We start from the raw sequence: 19,947 nt of genomic DNA, 5'->3' as shown, positions 1-19,947 counted from the left end.
AGGCTGCTAGGAAGGGGGCAGAACCACACACTATTCCTACAGGAGGAAGAAAATACTTCAAAAGCAAGGGGGAGCAGCTCTGGAAAGCAGGTTTCTGCTCCTTCTGCTTTCACCCAGAACTGCAATTGCTTCTTTTTCCCCTCAAAGCCGATCTCTCCCTTGGCAACAGCATTATCTAGCACCATGTTCTCAGACACTGACAGTCTACCTCCTCGACAGCTGTGTACCAGGCCTCTAGTTTAAGCTAACTCTGAACAAGTCCTCAAAAAAGAAACAGGTGGATTAAGAGAGGATTTATATAAAAGAATCTTACTTCAAGCAACCTTAATTATGCATATTTGTTAAAGAAACTTATCTACACTTGTGACAATGTACTGCAAAGTTTGAACACTTTTTTAAACTGTTTATAAAAGATTACACTCAAATCAATCTCCAAAACTGAAAAGTATCTGGCTGCATATCTGAAAAACAGAAATCGTTAAAATAATGAACTTACATCTGACCAAAAAAAAAAAATCTGCAGGGACAGTAAGGTTTTCTTAATTTCCATTTACTTCACTGGAAGTGATCAAAAGCGAGTGTCAAAAGAGGAAAGTTATCTTTCCTGTTCTACCAGTCTATGAAAATGACACGAAGCTGGTCTCAGCTAAACTCTTGAAACTCACCTGCATCTCATCCAGAAAGAAAACCATTTAGTTCATAAATGATGGGTAGAACTGTTATGCCAATACAACATGAAAATTAAGACTAAAAACGGCATATCCTCCTAATTGGCAAAGCGATCTGTATCTACACCTCTAAAAATTTTCAGCTATCAGCATACATTGAAAGACTGGTCACTTCGAAAGCCAGACAACAGTAGTGAGAAGAGATAAACAAATGGTGACTATGTTTTCAAGAAAAGAAAAATCTTCCCCATGTATCACAAGCTCCCTGAGAACAACTCTAGCATTTAGGATGCAAGACAGAAGTCCTTCTAGGTGCTTTGTTACAAAATGGGAGACACTGAAAATGAGCAAAGTTTGGTCAATACCTTCTGTAGTTAAATCAAGAGCCAAATGGAAGTGGAAGAAAACTCTTCCACACAGGTTTAGGTACAAGCTCATTAAGTTTTATACACTGGAAAGTAACTGACAAACACTTTAAGCTCTGTAAAGAAACCAAATTGAAGAAATTCCATGGAGAAAATATTATTCATGCTTCCTTCTGAGCAGGCTTGTTTATAAATACTTCTCTTCCCACTCAGCATCGTAAATAATCAGCCTTTTCTAAATGCACACTTGTGTCCTCTAAACCATGCTTTTCCTGTCCGCTACACTAACTTGTGAATTTGTACTAGCAACTTTGAGAGCTCTTTTATAGCCATTCACAAAAAAAAAAATATTTCCTATGAGCATTGTATGACCTGTAAAAATGTCTTCAGAAACAACACTTAAAAAAATTAGTTAATCCTAAAGTGTTTTGGTTCAGTGTACTTTCATTCCAGAGAATGACATTTTTGGAATCATATATGTTTTATGTATATCTGAACCATCTTTCACTACAATATCTGGGTCACCCTGTGTAAATACACCTGTACAAAGACAGCTCCCCTGGGCTAACAAGCCTGTAGTTTCACTGATACACCAAATCATCATAAGCTGGCATTTTGTCTTAAATAGAGTCCTCTGCTTCCCTCCCACCAGCTCCTGCACCATCCTTCCCTTATATCAACCTAAAGGTTTTGGTCTGACAGACAGAAAATGAGAGGAAGAAACTGGTTTTATGAAAAAAGCATTTCTCAAGGGCCGGGGGGAAACATCAGAGGCAGTAATGAATGGCTGAAAAGGAGCAACCACAGCACACTTCCAGAACTACAGCTTCTATAGATACGTATATATAGATTGTTTAGGTTGGAAAAGACCTTTAAGATCATCCAGTCCAACCATTAACCTAATACTACCAAGTCCACCACTAAACCAATTAACAGTAGAGTAATAATTAAATTCATGTTTCCTGGCTTGGTGGCTGGATTATTTTTTAATGAAAGTAAAACTAGGAATCATTAAGGTTGGAAAGGATCTCCAAGATCCAAGCCCAACCATCAACCCAACACCACCATGCCCACTAAACCATGTCCCCAAGTGCCACGTCTGCCCGTTTTTTGAACGCCTCCAGGGATGGTGACTCCACCACCTCTCTGGGCAGCCTGTTCCAATGCTTGACCACATTTTCCCTGAAGAAATTTTTCTTATCCAATCTAAACCTACCCTGGCGCAACTTGAGCCCATTTCCTCTCGTCGTATAGCTCGGCCCATTGGTCCAGCCTGGCCAGGTCCCTCTGCAGGGCCTTCCTACCCTCGGGCAGATCGACACTCCCACCCAGTCTGGTGTCATCTGCAAACTTACTGAGGGTGCACTCAATCCCCTCATCCAGATCGCTGATGAAGATATTAAACAAGACTGGTCCCAAAACTGAGCCCTGGGGAACACTGCTATGAAATGTATCATAGCAGAACCACACATCTCCCAAGACCAATGTAAATGCTGGTAGTCTAACTCAATAGTTAAAATTTTTTAAAAAAGCACCTTTAATAGTCAAGCAACAGATGAAAGCATAGAAGCCAACACACAATTCAGCCTTTGTACATTACTTAAATGGATGATACTATGTCCTAGATTTAACATATGCTAATAACTGTGCTTTAAGGTATGAGATGATGTTTAACAGCATAATGTTGTACCAGAATGCAGTCCCTGACCTTACAATTTAAGTAAAAATTAGAAAACACAGAGAAACATGGACAGAAGAGACTTCAGTGTTTGAAGATACTCAGTTGTGTTTTTACAGAACAAAACCAGGAAAGTAGACAGCACCTGACCGAATAGCCAATAATATGAGAAACAAAAGCAAGTTTTGAGAATATTCACATGTAGTTAGAGAAGCAGCATGAGAAAAGGCTAAAAGAAGGGTGTGGGAAGACAAGACATGAAATGAGCAAGCAGAGATTTAAATAAAATGACAGGCTATACCAAAAAAATCCCACCAATAAAAATCTAAAATTTTTTAAAATTCCACACACAAAACACACAAGACCCCAGGACAGGGTCAGAATTAGTAAGTGAAGACAAGAAAGCCCTATGAAGAAAGACACAAAGGAGTGTAAGGAAACTCTACAGTTAGAGCAATACAACAATAGCATACTTATTCACTGAAAGTTGATGAGGCAGCAAAAATATTTCCATTGCACAGGGAAGGAAGAATTAAAAAAAAAAAAAAAAGAGAAAAATAGATTCATTTAGACAAGGCACATAACCTAGCATTACCAGAGCAGAAACAAGGGAGAACACAATCCTAAATAACTTTGCTCTCTAATAAAAGCAAACTCACACCTATACTTAACTACATGATTTTCCATTGAAACTAATCCATTACTACAGATCAACTGAAGTTTGCCAAGCAACATCAACCAAGTTTTAGAAACCCACCAATTCTATTAAATAAACAGCACTCTTCAACAAGGGAGAGAGGTCATCTCAGACAGAAAGCAGTTCAAGCAATCTGATGCTATGCTTTCATTTGAAAGAAGAATTACCTAGCACCAAGTTGCTTGCAAGGTACAATTTTCCTGTACTAACAGGATTTGCACAGAATTAATCTTTCCAAAACATGCACATCAAAAACAACATTGCATTTTACATGGAAATAATCTAATCCTATCACTGCCAGAGCACAGAAGACTTCCCCCCACTCCTTATCTCCTGTTTACTCAAAATGTTTATATGAAAATGTACTGATGAAACTGAGAAAGCAGCTGTCTCCCTTACCACACTGGTTATTGTGAAAGAGGAGAATCCTCTGTCAACAGCTGGCACTATCGACATTGTTTTTGTATTTTCTTCTGACCACTGGACAAGTTTTTATATTAGATTCTTTTGCCACTTGGTATATTCACTTCAGGAAAGAGCAAAAAGCCAGAAACATTTAACAAAGTTGTTTGGGCAACATTTGACAAGCATTAAAAACCAAGTAACAGAAGTAATAGCAAAAGGCAACTTAAGAACCTGAAATGGAGATAAAGTCTTGCAATCCAGAGAATCACAGAAAAACATTAACTTTCAGAGAACCAGAACAAGGAAGGGAGACAAAGTTGTAATTACAATATCCCTACCTCCTTCACACAAACACAGTGCTTTCCCTACTATTTTTAAGAAAAACTATCCATGTTGAACAAGCTATATAGTTCTTCCTCGTGTATTTAGTACTACACCGGAAGGCTTTGCTACAACCCAGTGATCCCCAACATTACCGCAGGACTTGGACATTAAGCGTAGGTTGGACTGCAAGTCTCCGCAAGTGCCGAAGACAATTAGGGTAAGTTACCTATCTCCCTTTTTGGCAACTGTATTAAAACATCAGATGTTAACACTAAGGTAGTACATATGGCGTACACAATTTACACGAACTCCACAGGATTTTAAGTTTCAAACTTCAATAAGACCCATGGAAGGTAAGCAAGACAAAACCTAAAATTAACTGAAGAACACGAGGAGGAAGAATTCAGAGTGCCTGAAATAAGGCTACCTCCTGAAATGAAGGTACTGCAATTATTTCGTAAATCTTTCTGGAATTGCTTCACAGATTACAGGTTTAATTAAGAAAAGCATTATATTGAAGGGATATTAAGCTTCTACAGACCTAGCTATGTACTTAAAACATTAAGAGCCCCAGGAGTCCTGGTGGGATGTCTGTCTTCAGATTTCACAGCGTTTAAGTTCCTTACAAAATTACTTAGTTTATATTTGAAGAGGGTGCCATCTGTTTTGGAGAGATGCTATGTACCACAAAGAACATGAAATGAAAAGGAAAACAAAGTAGATCTACTATTGATTCTGTTCATTGAACAGGCCATAAAAGACCCATCAGAACTTAGTAAAAGAAGGGACCACGTCCCTCTCCACCCTTCTCCTAATACCAGCTCACTGACAAGCAGAAATAAAAAAATAACTAGTACAAAATAGTGTATTTAGGATGCAAACAATTCACATTCAGCTAAACTGATTTTAAGGCAAAGTCCTCAGCACATAGAAGGAAAGAACCAGAGGACAATCTCAGAGGGATTCACTTAACATGTAACAAGAGAGATACAAGTCACTTATATCAGCTCCCCCGCCCAATTATTGCTGACTGAGATTACACACGCTCCCACAGAAACCTGCTAGTAGGAAACAGGTGAAATTTTTAAGTGAAATAACTTGCCAACTTAACTGTTTCCTCTCTTCTGTGCCTTGCTCTAGAGCTCATAGAAGATGAGGATACACTCTGAAACAGCAATTTCCCCAGACTGTCAGAAGCAAAACAGAAAGTTTCATCCAAAACAAGTTAATTCCTTTTCTATTCTGGTCTATCAATGGGATCTCCAAAACCATCTGAAAAGTCAAAAGGCACAGCAAATGAAGTGCACCCAGCAATCACCTATCCAATTCAAACCCGTGTGCAAGGTGGCAAACTCTCCAGTGTGCTCTTCCACAGCCTCGATGCAAGATGTATCCAAACAGGAATACTGTGGACCAGATGGAATGTGCCACTTCTCAAACCAAAGGCCCACCTCTGCCATCAGAGAGCACAGAACTTATCCCCAGGCATGAGAAGCCCCAGGGTGGTTCCCTTCCCCGAGGCTGCGGAAAGGGCAGCACCCGGGAGTCCGTGCCAGGAGCCTGCCCAGGACTGACTGTCCTATTCTGCGGCAGCGCCCAGCGCACGCGTGGAAGAGGCCCTCTCCAGCAGAGCCAGGAGCTCGAGCTGTGCAGAGGAACTGATATCAGGATTGCAGTCCTCTGGGGGAAAGGAGACCGAGGCCAATCTCCTCCTCTTGCTCACCTCCTTCCTCGGTTATCCCTGCTCTTTGGGATGGAAGGACAGTAGATAGAGCCTACTCCCTCTATTATTTTGTTGTTGTTGTTTTGTTTTTATCTTTACCTTACTTAGCACACCCTAATGTCAGACATATTGATTGGGTATAAACAAAGATACCTGGAAGTACAGAGTTACATAGAAGGGGGTGCACAAGCTAAAAATCTTGTTAAGAACTGCCTGTAAAACACAATCCCCAGCATTTTCACACAAAAACCCCAAACCTGTTCACATTTGACATTTCGGTTTTTGTACAGGAATCGCCATTTCACTGGTTATTATGTAAATAATAAATATTGCTTCTTAACAAGAGGTGCTCAAGGGTAAAGAAACAGCCTTCAATTGTTTCAGAAAACCTCTCTGAAAAATTCTGGGGTAGAAAGCTGGCAACGCTGAACTCCCTCCATTACCGGGAGATGAGCTATGCTGTAGTTCAGCAGGGATTTCATCACAGTGCAGAGAAGGAGGGCGCTGCCCCACCACACACCTAACCTTACACCTGGGCTACACCAAAAGGGGCAAGCCTGCTCTGCTGCTCCCACGCATTCCTGTGATCCCACACACAGGCAGGTGAAGCAGATCACTCATCTAACCACAAAATTAATGCTGCAGATAAGGAAGATTAAGATGTGTGATGTGACTAGCAGAGAACAGACCTATTCCTTTAAGCAGCTGCACACATCTACCAGATAAAAGAACATACCTTACTTAATTTCACTCTTGCTTCAACTATTAATTGAATTTTAAGCTTTTTTCCTACTTCCCATGCTTTACTTGAATACTATTTTGATGCGATTAATTTTAGCGTCATCATTTTGCACACTGTTGCTATTTTCACCATCCACACAGGACAGAATAACATGGGAAATTCCAAACAATGACAACAGATTTACACAGTAAAATCCCCTGTGCATCAATGCAGACTAGTTTCTTAAATGCTTCTGGCAAGCAGACAAACCCTTCAACCTAACATTAAATTAAAACCATAAGCGAGTGCTGGATTCTTTATTGGTGTTTCTGAACGAGCAACACATTTTAAACTTTAGGTGATACAGCACGGTGAAATTTACTGGAGCACCGTGCTTTGCTGTAAACGGCATACTCCTCTTAGGGAAACACACTGGCAAGCACTCTTCCTGGGGGAGCATCGCGTTCACTTTCACCTGAAAACTCATGTAGAATTAAAACGCGCTCATGTTTTATCTTTAGTAGGATTTGACCTCATGTTACCTTTCACTTTAATTAAAAATATATTGAAGAGCTCAAAAGAAGAAAAACTGGTATTTCCCACAAGCACAGAAGGTATTTTTCCATTTTCACTCGCTGATTGTTGTCAGCCTAAATTAAGCCTTTGCTCTCCTCCTTGTGAGCATGATGAGGTCATTCCAGAACCACGGAAACTGTAATACATGAGAACTGAACCTACTTCAGTAGTATGAGTGTTCACCTCTCCACTACTTGCAAATTACTACTGCTATTGCCAAGAACAACTAAGATTAAGACTTAGTTATGGAAACAGACAGCTAATGAAGACATTGAAGTAGTATCTGTAATCATCAAGGGACTAATTCCGATCTCTGCTAGTAAGTATTCAGCTAACTCCAACAGAATACAGCTGTTCCAGAGAATAGAAAAAAAAAAACATGAATTAGGACTCAGAATTTTTCAAGAAAGTACATTTCTTAATACAGTTATCTAAAACCAAACTCAAGTACCTTTCACTTTATTTTAAAGGCAAAAACTGCCCAGCCCACAGAACAAAAAAATTAGAAGGTTACAACAGATTCTTCATTCAAGAATTAAATTCCTTATAGCAGAGCGGAAAGCAATATACACAAAGTAACTGAAAGCCTTCAAAACTTCCACAAACCACCAGCAGTAGCTTATCTATAAAGAGAAAAGTAAAAGTAGATGGTATTTGCATTAAATTTCCCTCTTCCACTTGAAAATTTACTTCAAGTTCCCTTTGGCTGATAAGAATAAACCGGTGTATTTACTGAACTATTCCATTTACTGTGCTTCTGCACTGTGTACCAGTACGTAAATTCTCACCTTACTCCGATTTCTTATTCTTCATATGATTTTATTTATGCACATATTCAACTAACATTTCTTATAAATCTCAAGTTTTATTACAAGTAGAAGGATCACCCCAGCTACTGACTTCCCTATGAAGTGCACACCAACTACAAAGGTCTCCAAGTCTTACAAACAGAGACTTTTGTATAAGCATCAAATACCAGCTAAGTCCTCCCATCTGAGCAATATTGGCTATACTTATTTACAATTTAGTTGCCTTTTTTCCTTCCTATTATGCAGAAAAAACGCCAGTTCAGGGAACCACACTAAACTTATGCCACAATATATGCAGACCTAGTATCTTCCTGCTGTCACATATTTTACAGGATACTTTAGCCCAACAGATTTTATTTCTCTAGTTCTGGGTATTTGTTTTTACCAATATTCTGTGTAATTATTACATTTACCTTTCTAAAAAATTTAGTTAGCACCCTTTGTACTAGATTATCTTAAAATCATTTGAGTTTTGTGTACTTTTTAACCTGATTGACAATCTTCTAAATAACATTCCCAGCATAACTTAATTATAAAACACACAGAGTTAGTCAGAACTCTCACTAATCGCTTTCTGTACAACAACTGTCTTCTCAGCCCACATCTGCCTCATTTCCGTAGAATGCATCTTCAAGACAGGGACTAGATTACTGCATATTTCTGCAACACTTAATGCAACACCTTGATCCAGTTATTACCAAAACAAACTATACCAGGAATAATTATTTCAGAGGCATGATTTCAGTGACCATATTCTTGAAATTTCATTTTTAATCTTTAATCTTCAAATTAAAGGGCATTCACATCAACCTTAAGAATTGTCAACAATATCACTTAAGCAACTGGCACAAAAAGTTCGGGAGGGGGGACGGTATCTGACTTCTCTCACAAGTTGCAATCACATGAGCCCCAAGAACATTTATATTCATCTGCTCTACGAAAGATAAAGTTATCTGCATTTGAATAGCACTAGCCAAACAGATTGCCAATAGCCGATAGGCATTACCTGCGTCAAAATACCTCCCAAAACCCAGAGTCCAGATCTACCATTAACATGATTGGACATTTTATTGAAATTTAGACAACCGTATTTATTTCAACTCGAACAATTCTGTAGATTGTTCTTAGCTTTTACTTATTTCCATTTCAGATAATATTTGACTGAATAGATTAGTGTTCACTAAGGCATGTTTCAAGAGCGATGCTGTGCACTGTATAATAGAGATTCTGCAGGAATTCCATAGCACAATTCAGAGTGCACCCCATTCAATAGATATTGCACAGAAAAATAATCCATCAGGCAAAGGCACAATATAATTCTGTAGTACTCTGGAGTTGATGTAGGCAGAATACAAAAACATTAAATAGATGACACCTTCTCAATAAACCCGTATAGCAGAAGCCCAGGAGTAAAAATTTAAGAAAAGTATTATGCAGTAAGTGATACATATTTAAAAGTCTTCCTGAACTTGCAGCAAGTTAAAATTACTCTCTCTATAGGACCTACCTATAGAAAAATCACTCTGAGTAATCTAAAATTAATGTTTGGATAATTGCATATATAAATATATCACCTCTTCTATACGCAAACTAAATTCCACATATCTACTAATACAGGACACTGAAGTCGTTCCAGTCATCCCCAGTTTGCACAGAATACCCAAATAAACAAAAGAAATGTTGTAACTCAGCTGGTAAGTGTAGCTATCACTGTTAAACAACCAGTGCGTAGAGATCCACAGGTTACCTCAGAATAGCCATGGACATCACCGAGATAGTACTATCAAATCTTTACTGTATTGAACAATAAAGCTGGGAAACCAGACTAAGGAAAATGCACCCTGTGCAACAACTTCTGGATCTGAATTTCCTTTGCACTGTATGTCTGTGCTTGCCAGTTCACGCACTGTCCCACAAAAACACAGGCTTCACTCGGGTCCTAAAACAGTACTACTTACATCAGGTAAATTCCACTCTTATTACTAATTCCTTCCAAAACCGGAAACAAAAGCCACCCAATTAGCTTCTACACGAGGCAGTTCAGCTGACACATGCTAAGCTTGGGCTGACAAGGTGTACCCTACCTCAATGACCTAATCACAGGCATTGGGTGTTTCTGCATCATCATGCTCCCTTACCACTTGTGAGCAAAGCCTCATCAGGTGTAGCCACCATGGAAATCCTGAACTGTCTTCAAGTAGTATTATTTCTAAAACTGAGACCTGCCAGACACCAGCTTTGTGGAAAAGCAGCATCACCCCAGTTTATCCACAAACCTTAGAATCCACCGCCCCCCAAGACGACCAGACTACTTTGTATGCTCCCTTCTGCATGCACCATTACCTTGCTCCGTCCCCCCAACATGCACCATCAAGCACAAACCTTCCCAAAATCTGTAGACAGGAAGAGGGAGCAAGGCTCATCAATTACAAGGTCAAAACAGAAAAACCATCCTTGCTACTATAAAGTGTAATATGGGGTGGAAAAATACCCAAATGTCTGAGAAAGTACTTCAAATGAAATAGTAACGAGCAAGGCCACCGTGGAACAGGAGACTTGAGGCCCACTGGAAAAGAGAGAGGTAATACTGAGGCAGCCATTACAGCTGCGAAGAAACATTAACAAGAGGTAAAGGTAAGAACCAGTAGAAACTGAGGACAAAAACAAATCCGATCAGGCAATGCAGGAGAGCTGAGCGTGAAGAGTAGAAGGATGCCAACAGAATACTACTAAACATGATCACCAGAAGCACATGCAAACTCCTACAAAATAAATGGTGGAGTGGTTTTCTGTGCAAAGTAGCAGTGAACCGTCTGCAAAAAGACTAGCAGGCAGTGTGCTTCGAAGAACAGGCTGTATATAGCAACAGGGAAGAAAGATGTACTTGCAAATGAAAGTCTGCGTGCGCATACAGTTACACCTGCAGTTAAAATAGTCCCATTACACTGAAAAGTTAGCGTTGCTATGAGGAGCTTGCCTTCCATCTTTCCTTACATGTGCATTCTATAGAGAGACCAAAGTTTATTAGGATCAGTTCATCACGCACATTTTACAATGGTAGTTAAACTTTGACCTTTATACTGTAAATGCCACTCCCAACAGATATGAAGTGGCAGCATTTAAAATAAAACACTAAAATAGCGTGAGTTTCCTAAAGGAGCAAGTGATTTCATCTATATCACAATTGATTCCTCTGAAGTACTACAACTGTACATTTGATACATATATAATTTTTTATAACATAGCTAAAAGAGCCAGGAAGCTAAACTATCTTTGACAAAGATAAATCAGCAGGCTTTTCAACAGAGATTCCTGTCCTTTGGAGGCATCAGTGGATTACAAGACAGAAAACACAGTGTCAGTGGAATGGGAATTAGTGGGGAATAATTCCAGACACTTAGTGGAATGGAGTTAGTGAGGAATAATAGTAGGAAACGATGCAAGGAAGTTTACTCACATCTCTTGCTTCACTGAGAACATGGAAGTGAAAGAGGCCTACACTAACAAAGGCACACAGACTTCTTTCAGAAAATACTATCCTGTTTATTATAGCAGGAACTTAAGAATTGCTTTATTTGATTTTAAAAAAAAATCATAAGGAATTACATTCCCCCAATAGTTCTAAAGATTTCCAGGTAATGAGTTGCCTCCAAATCAGAACAAAATTTTCAAACTAGTCAAAAAATACCAGCATACACACGTCAAGCAACAAAACTGCTAGTTGGATAAAACCAGAAAATGTACTTTCTAGAAGAAAGTAGACTTAAATTTAAGCATGTGAAATAAGCTGAAGAACATAGGGCCACAAGAATCCACATATGTGTAACAAAGGAAATTACTATACCAAAACTCAATCATTAAAAGACTAAAGCTGAGAACAGGAACTTATTCTCATACATGTTCACTGCTCCCATATCTCTACTCACATCTTTTCTACAGCTGACAAACTATTTCACTGCTGTAATGAAATAATATAAAAGCTAAACTGATCAAAAAAAGTGTTCCAAAAACGTAGTAAGAAAAGAAAATTTTGCTGCTACACAGGGTACATGAAACAGTATCAAAGGGTCAAAAATACTTTTTGCCATTATCTTTGATAGAACTACGTTATGTAACTTACATTTACGGTTACATGATTTACCAACAGCAAATCGTCCCTGATCTACCTGACCGACTCTGTCGATGAGGGAAGATCAGCGGACACTGTGAACTCAGCTTTAGCAAGACACACAGCACAGTCTCCCAGAACATCTCTGTAGCCGATGTGGACGGCGACAAGATTCGGCGGACCGTCAAGCCTACACAGTAGCGGCTGTGGTCAGTGGGGTCCAAAGCCGAACTGCAACCCGTTCCAAATGACGTTGCTCAGAGTCAGTACCAGGACCAGGACCAATACCTGTGCTGGCAGATGGCAAGCCGAACATCTGTCAGTGTGGCCCTGCCGTGACAAAGGCTGCCTGCACCCTGGGTTACGTTTGCAGTATCAGAGAAAGCGATTATACCCCTCTACCTGGCACTTACGAGTCCATAGCCCCAATACTGTGTCCGGTTTGGGGTCATGCAATGCAAAAGAGAGCAGGAAAAGTGAGACTAGCAGAAGGCCGCTAAGATGGTTAACAGAGCTGCAGCACACAACCTAGGCGGGAAGCTAAGGCAGCATGTCTCCTGGAAAACAGAAAGCTACGGTGGAGGAATCTAACTGCTGTCTTTCACCACTGAAGGGGTAATTGTGTACAGGCAAGATGGAAACAGACTCCCTTCAGAGGTGCACAAATTGAGGGCTAAGAGGCGGTGGCCCCAGGTTGCTCCAAGGGAAACTCCAAGTTGCTGCAAGGGAAGCATTTTTGCCAGTGCACGTGGTTAAGCAGTGAAAGAGGGAGCCAAACAGAGCCTATGGAATCACCATCACTGGAGATTTTCAGAAGAGGTGCACAGAGCCCCTAAGCAACCTCAACGGACTCTGGAATTAGCTCCCCCTGAGTACAAGGTCTGACTGGATGACCTCCAGAGGCCCCTTCCAGCTTGCATTATTCTATGATGATATTAAAGATGTTCATATTTGCTCTACAATCACATGTATTAAACTTGACTCAAGAAACATTGCAGGAAAGCATTTATGTTGGTCCTCAAGGAAATCTCAAGGTGCAAATTAATATTTCACATCTTCCAGGGAAACTCTGAGGAAAGCACTTGACTACACAAAGAAATAAAACCAGAATGCATTTTAATGGCTGTTTATACTGCATTCAGGGCAAGAACTGCTATAAATACATTATATCCTGGCCAGGCCCGTGTTCTTTACTCAAGCCTAAGCCTAGAACTATTTTGCAGTTAATCACTTCTGCCTATATACTGTATTTCTCCAGATTTTGGTACTTCATTACTGATTTCTGAATTCCTTTGCTGTCAGTAAGCATCTGTATTATACTTTCCACTACAGCAAGCCATTAAAACTGTGCTTTATAGGTTGCCTGCCCCAGGGCAGAAGTGGGGGAAACGCAGGGAAAATTGACATAAAATTTTTGATTGCTTTTGTTTTCTAAATTTTATCTTCAACTTCAGAACCAAAGGAAAATTCCAGTTTTCCTTTCCAGTCCAACAAATTGGATTTTCTTGGCGAAATAACTAAATAAATGGTTTAGTAACATTTTTGCTATTGAAGGGGCAGAGTGATTTTAAATCCAAGAGAATTTCCTAAGAGGTAAGAGAAAATGTATTTTAAATACAAGACACAAGATCACAATTTGCTAGTGATCTTCATATCCATTCTTTAAGAACTCTTCAGAAGAACAAAAAGAAGTATTTCACTTTTGCATTTCACTTCTAGTATTGCAGTGCTGTGATTTTTGTACCATCTCTTAAGGCCGTTTCTACTTCAGAAAAAAATAGGTGAGTGGATTTCTTATGCAAAAAACAAGCATAAAAACATATCCCATTTCTAAAGAACTCCTTCAGATACAGTAAAGTATTAAGGCTAACAAATTCGTATCTCTTCACTTTACCCAGTTTTGCAAGCCACACTGATCTTTTATAAACTAGAGAAAAGGAGGTTATAATGATCTTCCCTGACTATACTTGGTCTCACTAAGGAAATTCCATGCTAATATCTTAGTAAAAAGTCAAGTCAATTAAGGAGTGCATCGCTCCTCTGAAAAAAGTCCTAAGACTCAACACAAGATTAAAAAAGGTTGAACCATAAACTATATTTCACCTACAGCTAAGTCTTACCACAGCAACCATTAGAAACAAAAATATTTCGAAGTAGCCAAGCAATCAAGCCTTTGCTTCTGTTCACCTATAATAAAGGAAGTTTAGACTGGCTTTTGTAAATGCAGGCCATAATCTCGCAAACACTTAAGCGAATGGTTAACTTCGCACAAGAAGATAGCTTAAACTTCAAATAGATGAAGTTAACACACGTGATTGCATGATCAGGCTTTTACTGCACGGTACTGATAACACAACGAAGTTTATGCTGATAATGTAACCAAATTTAGCAACATTTTTATTCCAGATCTTCCTTGTAAATGAAAGAGGCTTTTAATTACAATAAAGACACACTCTGAAGAGCCTTATCATAGTTGCAGTGCTGGCTTATACAACTCTCGCCCTTTGTTCCTCCCCTACGCCGCCTCTTCAACCGTGCTGGGGTTTGACATACCAGTTACCATGGACAAAACAAGCTGGATCAATGAACTGAACCTTGCTGAAAACACTACTGCCAAAAAGAAAGTTACTTACAACTGCGAGCAGTTTTCTGCTCCAGGTTACCATGCAGCTACATAAACAGTTGAACAAGCACAAGTAAAATAGTGACACAGGGGCTGCGTTAGCCAAGTCTGCTGCCAAAAGAAATACTAGTAAAATTACAGCCCAGCCTAAACCTGCATCTACCTGTTCCTAACTCCCTCGGATGAATAAGCACATTGAAACAAATGGGGGCAGGGAGGTACCCAACGGCCTTAGATCAGCCCATGCCTTCAATCTGTTAAACGAGCTATGTATGCCACGATCGTCCTTTGATGAGAACCTTAAAAGTTATTTTAATTTACTTCATTAGCACCCTTTCAAACTAAATTTACTAGTTGTTTACAAGATCTGCTGCAGCTATGTCCAGAAGAGGTGGGGCGGGGGAGGGGGGGGGGGGAGGGGGGGGGTGAGAACACTTTTCATTTAACCCAGGACATAGACTGCAGTCTATCATTTTTAAATCAGTATTCAACATAAAGTAAATTAAAAAGCTGAGAGAACCCCCGTGAACACTATATAACTCTCCTAGAAACAACAATAACTCGAAGCAAAAATACTTCACATTTCACTTGTCCTTATTTGCCTTGGTCCTCACATGCACGGGTACTTTTTGTTTGTTACTTTAGGAACAGGCTGTGACTGAATAAGATCCATTGTTTTTTCAATAAATAAGTCTGCAAACCATTTCTGTAATTACCCCTGACTTAACCATCCTTTCCCTCCTCCCCCCCTGCCAAACTGAGCTCTGAACTTCATTAAAATCCTAAAAAAGGTCACTAAGAACTATTATGTTAGATTTCACCTTCTCATTCCAAGGCAATCTATTTATTAGTGGTTTAGATTTCTATGAAATAAAGTTACTTCGGCATAACTGGAAATAAAGAATATTTAGTTCATTTTGAATTAACGTGTGTTTGGTAGGTAGGTTTGTGTATTCAGCAACACTTTCACAGTGGTCAAGCTGTACTAGCTTAAAGACACATTAAGTTCCTATAAAGCGTATTACCGATCTTTACATGAATGTTTACCATGAGATTTTAATTTTTACTCATTTCTTCCCTATGCTTTTGATACATAACACATCAGTGAAAACAGAAGCATATTTGATGAAGAAATACGGACTTTGGTAGATCATGGGAAGCAAACTAAACATTATGGAACAGTATTTCCACATCTGTCTCCAGATTATATTAGATACTTCTGATGTTCACATCCGACACTTTTTAGAAAACAATTTAACATAACTGAAAGGTTCAAGAATGCTGAAAAAAGCTACAGACCTGAAAAAAGCCAAAGAACACCCTGAAACATAGAAGGCCAGGGTCTGCATGAAGTTCCAGATGACAGATTCCAGCTCAGATTTAACTAATAGTTTGTAACACTCGAATAATAATTAAAAAAAAATCTAGATTTCCCAAATTGAAATAAAAATCAGGAATTTTTTCATTCTCCAAGTTTCACATAGGGAAGAATTTACCCAAGAACTTTCCCCTATACAATCACTTTTTAAAATTACTTTGGAACATATGTAATAGTGGCAGAAACAATAGAAACAGCCTGCAGAAATATTTCAGAACAGGAAAAGTATTTTAAAACATATTACACAGACAAAACACACCACAGTAAGTCCATACTAAAATAAGCACTACACCAAAATATTAAGCACTACAGCTGTACATTTCTGCTGAGCCAGAGCCTTCTATTCAGAGAGCAAAGTACCATTCAGAACTTGTTTTTCTTTCAAAACCATTAATTCAAGCAGTACTAGCAACCTACCAAACAAACAAACAAAAAAAAAACCCCAGCAAAACCTACAAACCTCTTACAAGTTAGAGGGATTCTAGAAACCCAAAGCAAGCCCCTGTGATCACTGGTTGCTAACAAAACACTGGTAAAAGCACATATCTCTTGCTGAAGCCTGTAGTCTGGCACTAGGCCTCAAAAACAAGGAGACAGCCTGGGAGCCAGAAAGCGAGCAACTCTATAGCAACGCACCCAGGGAAGCCTTTCCCCTTCCTGCCAAATAGTGATCCGGCAAGGAAGTCACCCAGCACAGCACCAGCGCTCATCCCCTACAAGGAGCTGTAAGAGGGCTCCTTCCAGCTACATCACACCTTCGGACGGAAATCCGCGAGGGTGATGGGTGAAAGAAAGTCCAGGAAAAGTGAAACTCTGGTGCGAGCCGAAAAACGAGCGGCTACGGAAATTCAGAGCAGCCAGCTAGTTCCTATATGTCTCCTCCGCAGAAAGCACCTACTGATCTCCCCTCTTCATCAAAAGCATTTAGACGCAATGATAGCACAGCACGGTATACAAAGCCTAGAAAGAAATAATCTAAGCCATTCATATCTTTACATAAATAATACCGTTAGATACTGTATACAACAGATGTTACAATAGTATACAAGAGACATTACAACAGCAAGCTAAACTTTCCACTTAAAAACCCCTGAATGTCATGTAAAATGTAGAAAGAGCAACAGGCTTACTGTACTGAGCAGGATCAGTAAGACCTGACAGATACCCCTGAGCAAAGCCTATACAAAAAGTCTCCCTGTTAGATAAAACTAACTACAGGCCAACACAACTAATCCGTCCGAAATTAAATGGGAACAAAGGCAAGCTTATTTAGCTCATGGAAGCAATCTACAGACAAAAAGAGAAGCCAGGTAGCATCTCACTGACTTAAAACACAGAAGTGTTACAGCTACAACTGAAGATCACCAAGAAAGTCACACTTACATCGTCTCTCCAGTCTTAGCAACATGACAAAGAAACTGATCCAGTATTGGACACACTTCCTTCTTCCCTCTCTTCTCAAAATCTGTTGGTACAAGAATGACACAAAAACAATAGTAAAAGAACATAGGACAGCACAAAAAATAATAATAATTAGCGATTTATTTGCCTCAACGATCAGTACAGCTCCCACAAAAATATTTTCATGCTTTCACAATGCATTAGTTGTTCCCAAGAGCTCCACCGGCTCCCCAGCCCTGTAAAACACTCGATATTTTCGTGTGGAGAAACTACATGCATCCGAGCAGCAAAAGTTGATTTGCAACTTCTTTTGAGCAGCTACAACAGAAAAAGAGGCTGATTTCCTCAGGCTGCATCCGGCAAGGCAGGCTAGCACAGAAGTGGACTGGGAAGGAGAAGGAGAAGAGCTCCGGGTGAGGGCCGGGGAAGGGCGGGCGGGGGGGGGGAGAGAAGGGGCACCCCGGGCGAGGGGAGCCCCGGGCCCGGAGCAGGAGGGGAGCCGGCGGGGTCACGAACCTCCCTCCCCCTGCGGCTCCCCCTCAGGCAGCCCAGAGCGAGCCCGGGGGGCCGGCCAGGGCAGCGGGGACTGGGGGGCTCAGCCCTCCCCTTCCCCACAGGCAGCCCCCGGGCCTCTCCCCACTCCGGGGGACCCACTCCCCTCCCACGCCAGCAGCCCCCTCCCCACAGCACGGGGACCCCCACCCTCGCCCCCGGCGGCGGGGAGTTGCCGCCCTCAGCGAAGGCCGCTCCCTCCCCGTCAGAGGGTCCCAGCTGCGGGGGAGACCCCGCCACCCCCGTCTCCCCCTCAGCGTGGGGACACCGCTCCCCCCAGCCCCCGCGGCAAGCCCCGGCACCACCTTTCAGAGCCTCCTGCAGCCTCTCGACATCCATGATCCGCCCGGGCGTCTCCCCCCGCGGCTCCGCGCTGCTCCCCTCCTCCAGCCCCCCCCCCCGCCCCGCGCAGGAACCGGGCTCCGGCCGCCGCGCACACACAGAGACCCCGGGCTCAGCAACGCTCCAACATGGCGCCCGGGCCGTCCCCGTGCGCGGCCCCGACAGCCCGCCCTCCTCCCGCCGGGGGGCGGCGGCGCGCGGGGAGGCGGGGCCGGGGGCGGGGCGGGGCCGCCCTCAGGGAGGCGGGGCAGGAAGCGGGGGGGGGGGGCCGGGCGCCGCGCTCCCAGACGGCCCCGCCGGGCCGCCTCAGGCGGGCTGCGCCGCGCGCGTTCTCGGGGAAGGGGATGGGAAGGCGCAGTTCCCGCCTGACCGGCCCCGGCTCCTCAGGGAGCTTCTGCGCCTTCCTCCCCGCCTCAGGCTGAGGGGGACGGCTCTCCCCCCCCCCAAATCCAACAGCTGTTTGTGCTTAGATATGCCTGCCCCGCTTTTATTCTCAAGGAGGATCTATCCTCCCCCTCCTTCACTACCCACCTCTCCCACCTTCTTGTGCACCTTCAAGCCCAGCGCCCGCTATCCCCCAGCACATGCCCGCAGCCCTGGGGACGACCCTCTCTCGCTGCCCACATCCCGGGGGATGACCCCTTATCGCTGCCCACATCCCTGGGGACGACCCCTTATTGCTCCCCACGTCCCGGGGGACGACCCCCTCTAGCTCCCCGCACTCCTGGGGTCGACCCCCCCCTCACTCCCCGCACTCCTGGGGACGACCCCCCCCTCACTCCCCGCACTCCTGGGGACGACCCCTTATCGCTGCCCACGTCCCGGGGGATGACCCCTTATTGCTCCCCACGTCCCGGGGGACGACCCCCCCCTCGCTCCCCGCACTCCTGGGGATGACCCCCTCTCGCTCCCCGCACCCCTGGGGATGACCCCTTATCGCTGCCCACGTCCTGGGGGACGACCCCCTCTCGCTCCCTGCACTCCTGGGGACGACCCCCTCTCGCTCCCCGCACTCCTGGGGACGACCCCCTCTCGCTCCCCGCACTCCTGGGGACGACCCCCTCTCGCTCCCCGCACTCCTGGGGACGACCCCCCCCTCGCTCCCCGCACCCCTGGGGATGACCCCTTATCGCTGCCCACATCCCGGGGGACGACCCCCTCTCGCTGCCCACATCCCGGGGGATGACCCCTTATCGCTGCCCACATCCCGGGGGACGACCCCTTATTGCTCCCCACGTCCCGGGGGACGACCCCCTCTCGCTCCCCGCACTCCTGGGGACGACCCCCCCCCTCGCTCCCCGCACTCCTGGGGATGACCCCCCCCTCGCTCCCCACATCCCTGGGGATGACCCCCCCCCTCGCTCCCCGCACCCCTGGGGATGACCCCTTATCGCTGCCCACGTCCCTGGGGACGACCCCCTCTCGCTGCCCACGTCCCTGGGGATGACCCCTTATTGCTCCCCACATCCCGGGGGACGACCCCCTCTCGCTCCCCGCACTCCTGGGGATGACCCCCTCTCGCTCCCCACATCCCTGGGGACAACCCCCTCTCACTCCCCGCACCCCTGGGGACGACC

The 19,947-nt window shown here is 43.1% G+C and overlaps 1 protein-coding gene across 2 annotated transcripts in view; it reads right to left on the bottom strand.

Annotated features, from left to right (window-relative positions):
• PPP4R2 (protein phosphatase 4 regulatory subunit 2) overlaps positions 1–18,367 on the bottom strand; it is a 33,686-nt gene extending 15,319 nt beyond the window's left edge. For both annotated transcript variants that reach the window (XM_075713846.1, XM_075713847.1), the window contains exons 1-2: positions 18,334–18,367; positions 17,459–17,540 (exon numbers count right to left, since the gene is read on the bottom strand). In XM_075713846.1, the coding sequence (XP_075569961.1) occupies positions 17,459–17,540; positions 18,334–18,367 (116 nt within the window). The remainder of the gene's footprint in view (positions 1–17,458; positions 17,541–18,333) is intronic.
• Positions 18,368–19,947: the final 1,580 nt, after the last annotated feature.

Source organism: Pelecanus crispus, chromosome 7, assembly GCF_030463565.1.
Source record: "Pelecanus crispus isolate bPelCri1 chromosome 7, bPelCri1.pri, whole genome shotgun sequence".
Lineage (NCBI taxonomy): Eukaryota > Metazoa > Chordata > Aves > Pelecaniformes > Pelecanidae > Pelecanus > Pelecanus crispus.
This window is presented reverse-complemented; position numbering and strand designations above follow the sequence as displayed.